Below are 18,396 nucleotides of genomic sequence, written 5' to 3'. Positions count from 1 at the left end.
ACCCAGGTGCCCCCAAACTTTCTATTTTAGAAGCGTTTTAAATACCAAGTTTGTTCATAATTTCATCATCTGCCATTGATATCTTGTACTCAAAAAGAGAAGAATTATTGATAATTTGTTTTGATGACTAAAAAGTATCAATCCACTTGCCAGTGAGAATACAAGTGGAAGCCAACTGCTATTAAGGTGTATTAAAAAGAGAAATTATTGAAGTGTTTAGAATGTTTAACAAGTCAGGTTAGTTCATACTGAAAACACAGATAATTAGATGTCCTTTATTTTTATTAAAGAAAAACAATTTCTTTCACAATAAGCTTGAGATTTAGCTAACCAAGGTGACTTAATTTTTGTTGCTATATCTAATGGATAATTTTCAGCCCTTACTTGACTTGAATTCTCAGCACTAGCTACTCTTTCCTTCTTGAAACGTTCTCTCTCTGGTTCCTGGTTTTTCTTCAGTCTCAGGCTCATGATCTACCAGTTTTGGACTTTCTTTCTCATAGATTATAATCCTCATAGTTGCATCTTCATCAAGGGAAATTGAGATGAATAATGAAAGTGATTTTCACTTATTCTAATGGACTCATTTATATGCTGCTAACTCCCAGGTGACTCACTTAACCATATCTCTCTTCAGAGATCCATATACTCATTTCCTCCATTTATTTATTTATTTATTTATTTATTTTTTTAATTTTTTTTTTTCAACGTTCATCTATTTTTGGGACAGAGAGAGACAGAGCATGAACGGGGGAGGGGCAGAGAGAGAGGGAGAGACAGAATCGGAAACAGGCTCCAGGCTCTGAGCCATCAGCCCAGAGCCTGACGCGGGGCTCGAACTCACGGATCGCGAGATCGTGACCTGGCTGAAGTCGGACGCTTAACCGACTGCGCCACCCAGGCGCCCCTCATTTCCTCCATTTAATTAATGTTTACTGCAAACACTCCCACCCCTCTGCCCTTCTATACTGCGGTCACCTCAACCACTGGTCTGTCTTGGGTATTATTAGCACAATGGCTCAAATCTGGCTCTCGTTCAACGTATCCACTTGAACCCAGAAAAAATTCACATTTCTTCAAATGGGAATGTGGGCTAATTCTACCACTAACTACTCTATACTGACATTTCTCTTACTAATTCTCTTCTCAAATAGGTACAAAGGGCTACTAAAGCAGATGTTCTACCTAGAAATAAGATGCTATTCTCTTTTTAGAAGTACTTTAAATCCTGAGGAGCCATTCTCTTGGTTTCAGGGTCACTTAGGGATGGAGGGAAAAGCCACTCTACTCCCCATTAAACTAATGACTCCAATTATTTTTCCGTCTATTTTTCCTGATTCAAAAACAGGGGGAAACTCTAAAGCAGATATCCAAAAGAAAATGATATGCCACTTTCTTTTTTTTTTTTTTAAGTTTTATTTATTTTGAGGGAGAGGGAGAGAAAGAGCAAGCAGCGGGGGGTGGGGGGGCAGAGAGAGAGGGAGAGAGAGAACCCCAAGCAGGGTCCGCACTGTCAGTGCGTGGAGCCCAACACAGGGCTCAAACTCACAAACCACGAAATCATGACCTGAGCCAAAATCAAGAGTCGGATGCTTAACTCTTGATGCTTAACTTGAGCCACCCAGGCGCCCTACCACCTTCCTGTGAATAAACTGAATTTTTTAAAGTTTGTAGGTCTACTTACCCTACTTCATAAGATGCTAGGCCCTCTTTGACTAGCTGGTCATTTATACTAGTAGGAGTCATTCCAGGAGCACCAAGAGAATCAAAAAGCTCAACTAACAGCACATTATCTTCCAGAATTTCTGTAAAACCATTAAGACGAGTTTGGGGAAAGAAAGAAATATGTCATAAAATATACTAAGTGAGGCAATTTTAAATAACAGGAAACTTAATTTCATTTTGCATACATGTGGTTTCTTGCTAAGTAATATCAAAGTCTCTCTGCAGGGGTAAAAGTAGCACTTTGCAAACATAAAGCAATTGTCCATGTCGTCTGTAACATATGCAAATTAATACAATTTTTATTTTAGATTATTGTGTGCTGTTCTATAACACATCAAAAGCAGTTTAAAGCTTTTAAACTCAGAAAAATATAACTTGACCTATATTCATTGAATAAGTGTTCTGATGTGTCTTTAAACTGTTTTATTAAATTCAAACTAGTTCCAGAGGACAAAAGAATGAAAGTTAATTCAGTCCAGTGATTATCTGCTAAGGTTTACAGCTTTTAGAAAAATGGCACAAAGTTCAAAACAACAAAAACTCCAAAAACACCCTTAATTAAAGACTGGAACCTGGAATTTTTCCCCATTCCTCTGTTTTTAGAACAAACCATCTAACTTTTAATTTCTTTTAGAAAACAAATTGGCTACTTCAACAAGTAGATCTATTTAGATTTCTTAAACTAAACTGGGAGTTTAACTATGGGCAAAATTTACATCTCATGTGCCTGTTTACTTGCTTATGGTACACAGCACAGAGAACCTGCCTAATATGTGTCTGCATAAACAACAGAGGAATTTCTTTAGAAAACACACACTTCAATGCCTTAACATATGCAGTGAATGCATACTTAAACTGCAGTTTATGCCTACAATTTCTACACAACAGCAGCTGGAGCTGCAGGCCAGAATGATGATTCTAAATAAAAAGATGAAGAGTTACCAGCATCCTATATCATAAAAACACATATTACAAAACTTTTTCCAAGGGCCTAAAAATGATTGTGGACTCCTTTTTAATGGATCAGATATATCATCTAGAAATAAAAGGCTAAACGATGATGAGCCTCAATAAATTTTCATCTCCGTACTTTTCCATTTCTTGTGCTCTCGCGTTCCCTTCAGTTCTTTGACTATATTTCCCATACACAAAGTTCTTTATTCCTGTATGTTCTGTACTGTCACCACCTTCCTTGCTCTGCTAATTAAAATTTAAATATCCGTTGCTTTATAAGGTAACAATGCATATTAATGGAAAGCTCCCCTTCTGGTCTGTGGTAGTTCATTTTAATATTAATGTCTTAAAACTCTTAATTTCATCATTGCACAGGTTGATGAGGTATTTTAGATTTAAGGAGTGCCAGAAGGCCCTGCTCAAATTACCTAGGATAATAACTATATTGTGACTAGTGTTTGGATATTAATGGTGTAACAAGTAATTAAGTGAGTAAGCAAAAGAAAGAGTAAAGAAAGGAACCAAGTCAGGTCCACTGCAGGGAGGGGGAGCTAAAACCAACAGAATAAAATACCAAAAGGAAAGTTGGTAAGCAGAATTATCTAGGTTAAATTCTGCACAAAATCAGTGGAGATAACTCAAGGACTAAGAAGCCCTTAATTTGCTGTTCATATCAGAGAAGACAGATATAAAAATGTTATTGACTGACAATGCAATATCTATAATCACATTCCTCCCTAAAGAAACTATTTCTTCAGAACAATTTCTTGTATCAACAATGTATATAAATTATCACTGATAGGCATCAGTTCTACATTAAGTAACCTTGAGCAGCTGACCAGTAAGCTTCAGTCTCCTCACTGTAAAAGAGGCTAACGCTCTCACAGTAGTTGGGTTCATTTAACGTAGTATGATAAATGTGAACAAATAGGTGCTGTAAAAATTACCCTGGAAATTCCCATAAATCAACCCTAAGTAAACATGATCTTGTATATTCTGCACTAGTACTTATTAAGACCAACACAGTCGGATAAACAACAGAATCCTACACCTCCCCATACCTGAATTCAAACCCTTTGGGGCCAGACATGTTTCAGAACTCTTCAAATTGAGAAAGACTACGTAAAACATACACTGAATATTTTGTAATAGCTCCAGCAGACTGAGGCAGCAGCCTACAAACATACATTACTACCCTGAAACGGAATATATGATATTCACTATAAAGGAGATAAAGACTGTATGTACCTTCATGTCAATTCAGATCAGATTTTGCTACTCAACTTTTCATTTTCAGAACATGTTGGGTTATAAAATTGTAAGGTAATAGCCTGTATCTTGGACCCAAACTCCTCCAAAACAGAAACAACTTTTTTTCTAAATATGGGGACAGCCTACAGTTGAATTCACTTAAGTCATATGAAATGGGGAAAAAAAAAAAAAAGAACATATGAAAACTATTTACCAGTTATGTCCTACTTCCCCTCACTTCCCTGCACATTAAACTTTAGCATCCATCATGCCAAAATCAGGATAGAGTCCTTGCAAAAATGCAAACAGAAATAAGAGAAGCTAATTTCTGGCTTTAGAGTTTCAAGAGGCCACGTACAGGATGACTTCATCTTTTTATTTTTTTAAGATTTTATTATTTATGTTTTAAAAATTTTTTAAATGTGTATTTACTTTTGAGAGAGAGAGAGAGAAAGAGAGAGAAAGAACACAAGCGGGGAGGAGCAGAGAGAGAGAGGCAGACACAGAATCGGAAGCAGGCTCCAGGCTCTGAGCTGTCAGCATAGAGCCAGACGTGGGGCTCGAACTCACGAGCCATGAGATCGTGTCCTGAGCTGAAGTCAGACAGGTGCCCGTTAAGATTTTATTTTTAAGTAATCTTTATACCCAATGTGGAGCTGGAACCTACAACCCTGAGATCAAGTCACACCCTCCATCAACTGAGCCAACCAGGCACTCTTGGGATGACTTGGTCTCTGATGGTAAATTCTGCCTCTTGCTGATTTTAGATTCTAGAGCCTGCAACTATACCTACTATACCCAATGCTCAATACATGTTCTCACTACTCTTACTGATGACACATTGAATTTATTCTGAGATCTGGCAAATGTTGTAATGTTACTCTTATTTAAAATTATATATGACCATACAGCAACAAATGAAAATGGAAATAGCTTACTAACGACTGAACATGTCATAAATTTATCTTGAGTCTTTTCTTCAAATTTGTCCTTAGCTTTTTTGGACCACTGCAGTGCTCTCATACGTGGTTCAATATAGGCCAGCTTACATTTGATTGCCTGTGTCAAACAGAATTGTGCCATTAAGGAAAGTAAACTTAATTTCCAATTATTTTAAAATTACAATAAAATTTTATGTGTACAAAAAACTTTGTGTTTGAATTTAATGCATATTTAGAAAATAAATAAATGTACAAAGGTATCTACAAAATATTTTATAAATACAAATAATTGGAATCAACAGAGTATTTGGTTGAAGGAATTACTGCACATTTAGACATTGATATAACAAGCATCCACTGAAAGTATGATATGCTGTTAAATGAGAAAATAAGGTTATAGGACTATTTGTCTAATCCTATAATCGCTAAAAACAGAGAAGACACATGTTAGATTTATATATATCAAAAATATTCAACAATTCTGAGGGATTCCTCTTTTTATCTGTATTTTCAAGTTTTTCCTATAATTTTTACCCATTTTTAAAATGAAAAATATTGTTTAACCAAATTCAAACACTTAGGTGCAACATGAGATAGAAAATCAGCCTTAACCGTATCTCTGGGGAGTAGGATTCCAAGAGAAGGGTAATTTTTCACTTTTTCTTCCAGACTTTTCCCTCTCTTGCACATGTTATATATACTTACACATAAATGAGATTGCAGTAAAAATACTCCTATGATGAGTTTTGTTTTCACAAAATACATCATTCTCTTACCTCATTATACTGGTATAACATTAAGAGCTGCAGAACAGTAATACATAGACACAAACATACATACACATATACATTTATAATTAATGCTTATTTGCTAAGATATACATACATCTTAATAACTTATAGTTGCTATATAGAAAATTATAGGAACCACAGCAACTCTTTTCTATAGTCTATGTGTTAGAAATTACTTACAAAGATGTTAACAGAATATTTCTATGGTAAAAATGATTTCTAAAATTACTTTCATATTTGTGCTAATATTCTAACCCTATGATTCATGATAAATAGATTACCTTCTCTGGGGGATTCAGAAACTCATCCTTTATTTTACGCATTTCTTTAAGTGTTATTTTTGCAGTATTGCCAAAGTCCACATATTTAACTTCAACTTCACGACGTCCAGGCAATCCTTCAAAAGTTATGAAATTAGAAATTGCAAACTTGGAAAAAAAGAGACCCAGAGATTTACCTTCCAACATTACCCCTAGCTTACTAAAGATAGATAACTGAGCAAAATGTTAAGATCAAATAACATCACTTCCACGATTAATCTGTACCAACTCAAATGGGATCAGTTTTTAAGCATAACATTTGCCTGTAGAAATAGTGTGCAATCTCCTACCAACGACTTTTGCTCGGTACCAAACTCCATCTTCAAATTTAGCTACACAGGCTTGATCTTGAACTGGACAGAGGATTTCCAGATTTTCTCCATCTTCACTTTTATAGAATTCCTCAATTGTCTTTAATAGAAATAAAAAATCCAGGCTCTCTATCTAAGAGATAAAGGGATTAAAACACATGGCATGTATTATAAGCACTATTCATAAAATTACCAAATGTTAGAATCAGATAAATCATGTCACATAATTTACATTTGAAGTATCTTATTACAGAAGCAATATATAAAATTAGCAAATGTGGACATAACAAAAAGTTTTAAAAGTCACATTTCTCCAGGGGCACCTGGGTGGCTCAGTTGGCTGAGCGTCCCAACTTCAGCTCAGGTCATGATCTCATGGTTCATGAGTTTGAGCACTATATCAGGCTTGCTGATGTTGGCACAGACCCTGCTTCAGATCTCCTGTCCCCTCCTCTCTCTGTTCCTTCCCTGCTCAGGCTCTCTCTCAAAAACGAATAAGAACATTAAAAACATATCCAGATACCTTAAATGTATATCCTTCCAGATCCCTTTCTTATACACAAACTTTCAATATTTTTTAAAACAAAAATGAAATTATATCATATATGCAATTTGATTACAGTTTGATAATTTGCATTTTCTATCAGTTCTCACTTTTCTATTTCGGTAAGGATTCCTATTAATGCTCCAGACCACATTTAGATACCCCATGCTGACCTAAACCAGTATTCAATTCAAGACTACACATTATATCTGGTTATTTCAATAAATCTTTTAGAATCTACCATGGTACTTTTATTTTAATGACTTGGTCTTGCTGAAGAGCATCTATTATGTAGTTACATCCTCATGCTATTATTTAGCTTGTTCCTCCATTAAGTAGTAGCTCCTGAAATTTCCCAAAAGTTAAAAGTTGGTATCTATAGGTGTGATGGATTCAAACATTTTTTGGCCAGAATACAAGTAATTATACTTAAGTTGTAAATATACTTAGGTTGCAATACATCAAAAGACATAATAATCACTAACTCAACATTAACATGCTAAGATTCACATATAGATTGGGGTGATGATTCTGATCCCTCTGTTGTACAGTTATGTTTTTATCCTGTACCCACCAAATAATTCATGTAGGTACTATTCTGGCATTATATGAATGTCCAGTTTCCTATCAACCATCTATCTCGTGGTTTTAAAGTGAATTGCTAATTCTTTAACTCAGTAATTTCAGTACGGTTTGTGAAATGACTGCATTGAGCAAATCTGAAACTTCTTGTACTAAATAAGACTATTTGGTTACTGTAGTTCTTAAAGCATCTGAAACACAGTTCTTAAAAAAACAATCCCAAAACATCATAGATAAACGTTTGATTATCTTTCCAAATACCAATTCTTAAGTTTAAAAAATACTTTAAAATCCATTTCAAATGGCAAAAAATTAGGTTTTTCTCTTTTTTGAGCATTATAATGCGAGTGGAAATTTTGTGAATCTAGCTTTTCTTGTTATTCCATTTAAATTACTTAAAATTTTAAAATTTTCTAAACTTTTATTTCTAAGTAGATATTATTCATGTTCTTCCACTAATAGGTTATCCAAAGGGAACAGTGAAAAATTCAACAGAGGAGTGACATCAGCAAAATAGCAGACTGGGGGTTCCAAGTTCTCGTTCCCACACAGAAACATTGAAAAAAAATGAGAAGCCATATGAAATTTTTCAGAACTCTGGAAAAGTCAAGGGTTTACTGCAACCAAGCAAAACCCAATCAAGTTCCTGGCATTCAAAGAAATCTCTGTCAAAACATTTGCTGAACACAAGCTAAAGGAACAGAGATTTTAGTGATCACAAAAAGGAACAGTCTTTACAAAAATAGAATGGGAAAATCTCAAACAAACCGACCACTATAGTCTTCAACAATTAAGAAAACCCAGCAAATCCCAGGGAGGTGGGGATCTGATTTTCAGAGTTACAACATTCTAATAGTCAAATGCCCAGTTTTCAACAACAACAAAAAAACCAGGTGAAATACAAAGAAAAAGGAAAACATGGCTCACTCATAGGAACAAAATAAATAGTAACCACCTCTGAGGAAGCCCAGATATTGGACTTACTAGACAAAGACTTTAGAACTGCCTTAAATATGTTCAAAGAACTAAAGGAACACATGGATAAAGAACTAGAGGAAACCAGAAAAACAATAAAGGACCAAAATTAAAATACCAACAAAGAGATAGAGATTATAAAAAGGAATCAAACAAATTCTGGAGCTGAAAAATACAATAAGTGAAGTGAAAAAAACACCAGAGGGTTCAACAGCATGTTTGAGCAAGCATGAGAAAGGATCAGTGAACCAGAAGATAGGGTAACTGAAATTATTAAGTGGGGAAAAGAAAAAGAGCAAAGGGAACAGAGACTCAGGACTTGGACAGAGACTAAGGGTACCATTAGACATATTAATATACACTTTATGGGAGTCTCTGAAGGAGAAGAGAAAGAAAGGAGCAAAACAATTATTTGAAGAAATAATTTATGAAAACCTCCCAAATTTAGTGACAGACATGAATCTTTAAATCCAAGAAGCTCAATGTTTTGGGTTAAATTATATCTCCAAGCAAGATGTGTTGGAGTTGGAACCTGAGAATGTGACATTATTTGGAGAAAGAATCTTAACAGAGATAATCAAGTAAAAATGATTATGGTAGGTCTTAATCCAATATGAGTGGTGTCATTAAAAGGGGAAGATTTAGGTACAGAGACAAACACAGAAGAATGCATGTGAAGATGAAAGCAGAGATTATGGTAATGCAAGTCACAGACCACCCAAAATTTCCAGCTAACCACCAGAAACTAGGAGAAAAGAATGGAATATTCTCACTCACAGCTCTAAGAAGGAACCAACCCTATTTATACCTGAATCTCACACTTCTAGACTCCAGAACTATGGGGCAATAAATTTATGGTCTTTAAGTCACTTAATTTGTGTAACTTTGTTATTGCAGCCCTCGGAAATGAATACAGATTTTGATTTTGAGAAGTAGGGTGTTGCTGTAAAAAATACCTAAAATGTGGGTGTGTCTTTGGAATTAGGTAATGGATAGAGAAGAAGTTTTGAAGTGTTTGAATGAAAAGTCCAGATTGCTTTGAAAAGAATTTTGGTAGAAATATGAATGTCAAAGTTTCTTCTGGTGAGATCTCAGACAGAAATTAGGAGCATGTTATTGGAAACTAGAGGAAAGGCAATCCTTGATATAAAGTGGTAGAGAACTTGGTTGAATTGTATTCTGTCAGATAGAAAGTAGAACTTTAATATTTAGCTGAGGAAATCTCTAAGCAAATTGTTGAATGTGCAGCTTGGTTTCTCCTTGCTGTTTACAATAAAACACGAGAAGACAGAGATAAAGAATTGCTAAACATAAAGGAAACAGAACTTGAATTTAGAAAATTTTCAGCCTATCCATATTGTAAACAATGAGAAAGTATGCTTAGAGAGGACACCAAGGGTGTGGCTGAAGAGATTATGGGCAGGTGGCTTGTGGATCCAATCAATCATCTCAGCAGAAACTCTGCCAGCTTGAAATGGAAGGAATAGAGATGGGAAGAAAGAAGGAAGGCTGTTGAACTTGTGGGATTCTATAGGCAGGAAGTGAGCTGATGGAGCTATTCAGCCCTGCACATGTTTTATCTTTGAAGAAAAAGGTATAATGACCCTGAAGGCAGTTCAGAGGCTAGCGTGTCTGCTACTGCCACCAGGAGCCCAGAGGGCACAAGTCTGAGAGGCAGGATTGACTTGTCCTCTGTTCCAAGAGGTGCAGCCTCCTGGGTTCCAGAGCATGAAGACAAATACTCAATTCCAATAATTGAGGCTGCTTCTAGAGCTGAGTAGGTGAAGCCAAAATAGGCTGAATAATCCTAGTGGGACTGAAAGGTGGAGCATCTAGCCAGTGAAGATTATTCTCAAGTCATAAGAATCTAATAGAATTTGCCCCGCTAGGTTTTAGATTCCTCTGGTTTCACATATTCAGATATAGACAAGAATTTTGCCCCAGCTTGTATGCTACTAATTCTTCACCTGTACTTGAATTAGACGATGAGATTTGGGACTTCTGGCTGATGATACTTATGTATAAGATTTTGGACTTAGAAATGATGCTGGAATGACTGGGATGGGATGAATGCATTTTGCATGTGAGAAGGACATGAATTTCTAATGGAGCAGAGAGTAGACTGCTTTGGGAACTGTGTCCTCCTCAAAAAATATGTTGGAGTTCTAACCCCTCAGTACCTCAGAATGTAACCTTATTGAAGATAGGGTTTTACAGAGGTTATCAAGTTAAAATAAAGTCTTAGGTGGGACCTAATTCAATATGACTGGTGTCCTTATTAAAAAATTGAGACAGACAAGTTCAGAGAAAATGCCATGTGAAGGCAGCAGAAGAGACTGGGATAATTCAGAAGCCAACAAGTGGTAAAGATTGCCAGCATACCACCAAAATCTAGGGAAAAGATGTGGAATGGATTTTCCCTCTAAGACCTCAGAAGGAATGAACCCTGCCAACACCCTGATTTTAGACTTCTAAACTCCATCACTTCAGACCACAAAATTTTGTCATTTAAGCTATCCACTTTATGGTATTGTGTTACAATGGCCCTAGGAAGCTAATACACTCAACAAACCCCAAGTAGAATAAACCCAAAGAGTCACACTCATACGCATTATAATCAAATTATCAATAACCAGAGACAAAGGCAGAATCTTGAAAACAGTGAGAGAGAAGCAACTTGTCATGTACAAGGGATCACCAGCGAGATTACTTGCTGATTTCTTCTAAGAAACCTTTGAGGAAAGAAGACAATACGGAGATAAATTTAAAGTGCTGGAAAAAAAAAACCCCTGTCAACTGAGAATTACAGATCAGCAAAACTGTCCTTCAAAAATAAGGGAGAAATTCAGCCATTCACAGAGAAACAAGTGGTGAGGAAATGCACTACCACTAAAGGGAGTCCTTTAGGTAGAGCTAGAAGGATGATAGAGTGTAGCTCTAGCATGTAACTCAGAGCCACATGAAGATATAAAGATCTGTGGTTCAGGTAAATACAAGGACACACATGAAAGAAATATTAATTTTGGTTTGTAACTCCACTTTTATTTCTATTTATTTCTATGGGATAATATCTATTTCTATAGGATTTAAAAAACAAATAAAATCAGAAATCTATTAGCACACAATGTATAAAGATTACTTTTTCAATATTTATTTTTGAGAGAGAGAGGGCACACAAGCAGAGAAGGGGCAGAAAGAGAGGGAGACACAGAATCCAAAGCAGGCTCCAGACTCTGAGCTATCAGCAGAGAACCTGACAGAGGGCTCGATCTCGTGAACCGTGAGATCATGACCTGAGCCAAAGTCAGATGCTTAGTCGACTGAACTACCCAGGTGTCCTAAAGATTAATTTTTGACATCAATAATATAAATGGGGAATTTGGAGCTGCACAGGAGTAGGGTTTTGTGCAATTAAAGTTGGTATAAGTTCATATTAGATTGTTATAACTTTAGAATATTATATGTAATCCCCATGGTAATTATAAAAAAAACTATAGATATATACAAAAGGAAATAAGAAGATAATCAAAACATGAAACTACAATATTTGCAAAGCCATGTTCCCTGTAGCATTATTCACAATAGCCAAGAGGTGGAAGCAAACCAAATGTCCATCAATGGATGAATGGATTATGGAGAGAGTTTTAGTTCTGCAAAATGAAAGTTCTATAGATCTGTTGCACAACAATGTGGGTATGATTAACGCTACTGAACTGTACATTTAAAAATGGTTAGATAGTAAATTTTGTTATTTTTTAATGACAATGTTTTTTTAAAAATATAAAAAATGACATTACAAAAAAAACCCCACACAACTAAACACAATAGAGATAAGTAATACAAGAAATGAGAGACAAAAAAGCTAGAAGATATACAAAAAACAAATAGCAAAATGGCAGAAGCCTTTCCAACAGTAGGTACTTTAAATGGATTAAACTCTCCAATTAAAAGGTAGATTTGCAGAATGGATTTTAAATCTTTTTTTTTTTTTAATGTTTATTTATTTTTGAGAGAGAAGGAGAGTGCGATTAGGGGAGGGACAGAGATTCCAAAACAGACTCTGTGCTGATAGCTGAAAGCCTGATGCGGGGCTTGAAATTATGAACCAGGAGATGGTGATCTGAGCCAAAGTTGGATGCTTAACTGACTGAGCCACCCAGGTGCCCTTACAGAATGGGTTTTTAAAAAATGGTCCAACTATATGCTATCTATAAGATAATCACTTTAGATCCAAAAACATACATTGGTTGAAAGTGAAAAATTAGAAAATGGTATTCCATGCAAACAGTAACCAAAAGAGAGCCGGGGTGGCTACGCTATTACCAGACAAAATAGACTCTAAGTCAGATAATATTACAAGAAACAAAGAATGACATTATACATTGATAAAAGGGTCAATTAACCAATAAGACGTAACAATTACAAATATATATGCACCAAACATCAGAGCCCTCAAATATATGATACAAATATTGACAGAATTGAAGGGAGACAGTTTTTCAATAAAAGGAGACTTAAGTGCTTCATTTTCAAGAACTACAAAGATTATCAAGATGAAAACAGTTTACTTGAACAACAGTATAAACCCCTTACACATGAAAGACATATATAGAACATTCAAGCCAACAGAATTTTTCTCAAGTGCACATGAAACATTCTCAGGATAGACAATACGTTAGGCAACAAAACAAGCCCTAATAAATTTTAAAAGACTGAAAACATACACAGTATCTCTCCTAATCACAATGGAAGAAGACTAGAAATTAACAGAAAAACTGAAAAATTCACAACAAACTTATGGCATGTAGCAAAAGTCGTGCTAAAAGGGAACTTTATAGCTGTAAAATATATACAGTAAAGAAAAGAAAGATCATAAATAACCTAATGATAAACCTTAAGGGAAAAAAAAGGTAAAATAAACCCAAAACTAGAAGGAAGAAAATAATAAAGATTAGAGCCTATATATAAATAAAATAGAAAAAAGAGAAACAATGGCTAAAAAAAACAAAATCAAAAGTTGGCTTTTGAAAAATTAACAAAATTCACAAACCACTGACTAAGAAAAAAAGGAAAAATGCAAATTACTAAAGTCAGAAACAAAATGTGTCAATTTGGGGCACCTGGGTGGCTCAGCTGGTTAAGCGACTGACTTTGGAGCAGGTCTGTGAGTTTCAGCCCCACATCGGGCTCTGTGCTGACAACAGGGAGCCTGGAGCCTGCTTCAGATTCTGTGTCTCCCCTCTCTGCCCCTCCCCCACTCACACCTCTGTCTCTTTCTGTCAAAAGTAAATAAAAACATTAAAAAAATTAGAAGAAAATGGGTGAATTGCTACCGATTTTAATAAATAAAAAGCATTATAAGAATCTACTATAATTAGAAACACCTACCAAAACTGAATCATGAATAAATAAAAAAGCTGAGCAGACTTGTATCTAGCAAGGAGACTGAATCAGTAATCAAAAACTTCCAAATTAAGAAATGCCCTGGATCATATGGCTTCTATGATGAATTCTATCAAACTGATAGTTACCTAAAAGGAGGTGGTTGGGGGGATGGGTTAAATAGGTGATGGGGGATTAAGGAGAGCACTTGTGAGGAGCACCAGGTGATATATAAGGAAATAATGCATCACTATATTGTACACCTGAAAATAATATTACACTGTAAGTGGAATTAAATAAACACTTAAAAAAATTAATACCATCCCTTCTTGGACTCTTCCAAAAAACTGGGGGGGATAAACTCATCCTAACTCATTTTAAGAGGCCAACATTACCAGAAACTAAAGCCATACAAAGACATGATAAGAAAATTAGAGACCAATACCATTTATAAACACTGATGTAAAAACCCTCAACAAAATACTTACAAAACAAATTCAATGGCGTATTAGAAGGATTATATATCATGATCTAGGGGAGATGGATTCCTGGAATGCAATGATGGTTTAAAATACAAAACAAACTAAAACAATGCAAAAGACATTAACAGAATGAAGGAAAAAGAAAGACCATGATCATCTCAGTTGATGCAAAAATTGTATTAAAAATTTTTTTTTAATATTTATTTATTTTTGAGAGACAGACAGACAGAGCGTGAGCTGGGGAGGAGCAGAGAGAGGGAGGGAGACACAGAATCCAAAACAGGCTCCAGGCTCCAAGCTGTCAGCAGAGAGCCTGAGGAGGGGCTCGAATCCACAAACCACCAGATCATGACCTAAGCAGAAGTCAGATGCTTAACCGACTGAGCTACCCAGGTGCCCCAAAAATGGTATTATTACTTTTTTTTAATTTAAATTCAAGTTAGTTAACATATGGTGTATTAGTATTGGTTTCAGGAGTAGAATTTAGTGATTCATCACTTACATTTAACACCCAGTGCTCATTCCAACAAGTGTCCTCCTTAATGCCCATCACCCATCTAGCCCATCCTCCAACCCTTCTCTCCCTCTCCTCTAACAGGAATTGAAGGAAATTTCTTCAACATCATAAAGGCCATATGAGAAAAACCCACAGATACCATTGTCAATGGTGAAAGACAAAAGCTTTTCCCCTCAGACAGAACAAAAAGATGCCTGCCTTTTCTACTTGTTTTCAACATGATATTAGAACTTCTACCAGAGCCATTAAATAAGAGAAACAAAAGGCATCCCAACTGTCAGAAGTAAAATAATTTTTTTTGTAGCTGATATAATTTTATATGTACAAAACTCTAAAGAATCCACAAAGAAAACCTGTTAGAAAAAAACTCAGCAAACTTACAAAATATAAAATCAAGACATAAAAATTAGTTATGTTTCTATTTAGCAGTAATGAAAAATCCGAAAATGAAAGTAATAATTCCCTCTACAATATCATCCAAAAAGGTGATACAGTTAAGAATAAACTTAAACAAGACACTTGCTGTATATTACACAACAGTGATAAAAGAAATGAAAGAAGACAAAAATAAGAGGAAAGACATCCCACATTCATGGATTGAAAGACCTAATATTGTTGACAATACCACCCAAAGCAATCTACAATGCAATGCAGTCTCTATCAAAATCTCAGTGATGTTTCAGGCAGAACAGAAAAACCCACCCTAAAAAAGTCATACGGAATCTCAAGGGACCACAAATTACCAAAACAGTTTTGAAAAAGAACAAAGTTGGAGAACTCACACAGCTCGATTTCAAAACTTGCTACAAAGCTATGGTAATCAAAAAAGTGTGCTACTGGCATAAGAACAGATAGACTGATGGAGTAAATAGAGATCCCAGAAACAAACCTTCACATATATTATGGCTAACTGCATATTGACAAGTATGCCAAGACCATTCAATGGAGAAAAGACCATCTTTTCAACAAACAATGCTGGGAAAACTGGACATCCACATGGAAAATAATGAAATTGGACTCTTCTCTCATATCATACACAAAAGTTCACTCGAAATCAAAGACCTAAGTCTAACAGCTAAAACTATAAAACTCTTAGAAGAAACCATAAGGGAAAAGCTTCGTAATGTTAGATTCCGCAAAAATTTCTTGACTTATGACACTAAAAGCACAGGCAACAAAAGAAAAAAACAGAAAAACTGGATTACCAAATTAAAATTTTTTGTGGATCAAAGAATGCTACCAAGAGAGTAAAAAGGCAGCCCACAGAATGGGGGGAAAAATCTGAAAATGATGTATCTGACAAAGGATTAAAATCCATGATGTATAAAGAACTCCTACACCCCAACAACAAAATAATCCAATTCAAAAACGGTCAAAGGACTGGAATAGGTCTTTCTCCAGAGAAAATATACAAATGGCCAATACACACATGAAAAAATGTATTCAACAATCTGAGCCATGTGGAAAATGCAAATCAAATCCATAATGAGATACAATCCATATCTTAAACAGCTATTAAAAAAAAAGTGTTGGTGAGGATATGGAAAAATTGGAACTCTTATGCATTGCTAATGGAAATATAAAATGGTGCAGCATTGTGGAAAACAGTTTGGCAGTTCTTCAGAAAGACAAACCGAATTATAATATAATTTAGCAATTCCAGACCTAGGTATAAACCCAAAAAAATTGAAAGCAGAGACTCAAACACTAGAACACCCATGTTTATAGCGGCATTATTCACAATAGCCAAAAGGTTGAAACGATCCAAGTGTCCATCAACATATGAATGTATAAACAAAATGTAGTATATACATACATTGAAATATTATTCAGTCATGAAAAGGAATGAAATTCTGATACATGTTATAACATGTAAACATTATGCTAAGTGAAACAGATAAATTCATAAAGACAGTAGGACAAGTTATCAGAGGCTGGGGGTGGGAAAGAAAAATGGGGAGTTATTGTTTAAGGGTTACTGAGCTATTTGGGATGTGAAACAGTTCTGGAGATGAATAATGGCAACAGTTGCATGACACCTGGGGTATTTAATGGTACTGAACCATACATTAATGGTTAAAATAGTTAATTTTATATATGTTTTAGTTCAATTTAAATATAAGACACTGTAAAAAAAATTCAATGAAAGAAATGTATGCAAGTCCTAACTTAGGGCCAAATAAGGCGACTTCCACAACTTATCTGGGGAGCCCGCAGAACATGGTACAGGGTTTGAGATGACAGGTTCTGAATGAAGCTACACTACCCAGTCTAATCCTGGCTCCACCTTTCTGTAGCTGTGTGACCTCAGGCAAGTTGCTTCATCCTTTTGGTCAGAATCTCCAATCTAGACAAAAATACTAGTGTCTTTCTCACAGGATTGTTATAAAGATTAATGAGTTATTCACTTATTATTGCCCTTAGAATGAGTTAATTCATATGAAGCACTGACACAAAGAGATTAATAATGACAAACTCATTGTTAGTAGCTAGCTAAACAAACCCATCAATCCACATTCAAAATTAAATATGAATGGCTTTGATCTGAATTTATTTTGGTGTTCAAATTCAGAAAATTACCTAGTAATAATTAGTAAATTCTCAGATGTTCACAGTCAGAAACAGGTTTTATCATAGTATTTTGATGACAGTTCTACGTGCTTTCCTATTGCCCAGACTTCATAAGGTAGCAAGAAACACATATATTAGATATCCTTCACTGTCCTTTCCTTCTATATTTCACTAATTTGCATGATTAAGAGTTTCTTAAATTACTACGAATCATGAGAATTTCTTGTTTAAAGTTGCAGCTAAGAAACTTAAATTTACAGAATGTTGGTATTGGATTGTTCTAAAAGTCATACTAGGTACTCATTTCCCTTATACATTGCTACTTAAAATTTGAAAAAAAATACTTGGTCTCTAAGGAATACTAAATACTTACCAACTGAAGATAGAAATCAGTAGGACTATTTATATGACAAACCATAACTGAAACATCTGTCATTTCTTTAGGCAAAACAGGTGGGTGATAATGTAAAGTCATATTTTTTTCAGAGTGGCTTCTTGGTGATTGTGACCTAAACCTAATCGAAAGCACAATCAAAGCATAAGCAAGAACCATTTTCTTCAAAGAATCTCTTCTCTTAGCAACTTGGTCTGAAGAAAAGACTTGTGCATATACTTATTTATCTACCAAGAGTATTCCCTTTCCAATTTCTCTTCTAATACATTTCTTGGTATTGTCTCCAATTATCAAACTAGGTTAAATAAGATGTCAAGTCTCCAAAGTCAACAATTGACCTTCAATTTTGTGTTGGAACATTTTTGAGCCAGGCCTGTTTCTTCTACTCAGATTCAAGGATTCTCCTCTTTTGAACAAAAACAAAACAAAACAAAAAAACAGTGTCTCATCTTTCAGTTAAATTGATAACCACAGTTCATAGTAGCACCCAGGCCAGCTGAGGGTCTCCGTGGGCCCCCTCCAGCTCTAATACTACTCTTATTTCTCTACAATGAAACCTACTTGGGTCACTTCCAGAGTCATCTCCCCACTCGGACAAAAAGTTAGTATCTTCCACTATCTCTCTCAGTCGTCCTACTTTGTTCATCAGTGATGGG

General features: G+C 35.3%; 1 protein-coding gene across 2 annotated transcripts in view; it reads right to left on the bottom strand.

The window, feature by feature from the left end:
* The window catches only part of RNF17 (ring finger protein 17), a 115,029-nt gene that overhangs the window by 51,019 nt on the left and 45,614 nt on the right, over positions 1–18,396 (bottom strand). For both annotated transcript variants that reach the window (XM_045443759.1, XM_045443764.1), the window contains exons 16-20: positions 17,720–17,861; positions 6,273–6,426; positions 5,944–6,059; positions 4,869–4,989; positions 1,685–1,805 (exon numbers count right to left, since the gene is read on the bottom strand). In XM_045443759.1, the coding sequence (XP_045299715.1) occupies positions 1,685–1,805; positions 4,869–4,989; positions 5,944–6,059; positions 6,273–6,426; positions 17,720–17,861 (654 nt within the window). The remainder of the gene's footprint in view (positions 1–1,684; positions 1,806–4,868; positions 4,990–5,943; positions 6,060–6,272; positions 6,427–17,719; positions 17,862–18,396) is intronic.

The sequence above is a fragment of the Leopardus geoffroyi genome, chromosome A1 (assembly GCF_018350155.1).
Source record: "Leopardus geoffroyi isolate Oge1 chromosome A1, O.geoffroyi_Oge1_pat1.0, whole genome shotgun sequence".
In the NCBI taxonomy this organism is placed as follows: domain Eukaryota; kingdom Metazoa; phylum Chordata; class Mammalia; order Carnivora; family Felidae; genus Leopardus; species Leopardus geoffroyi.
The sequence above is the reverse complement of the archived record's forward strand: the minus strand, read 5'-3'. Positions and strand labels throughout refer to the sequence as shown.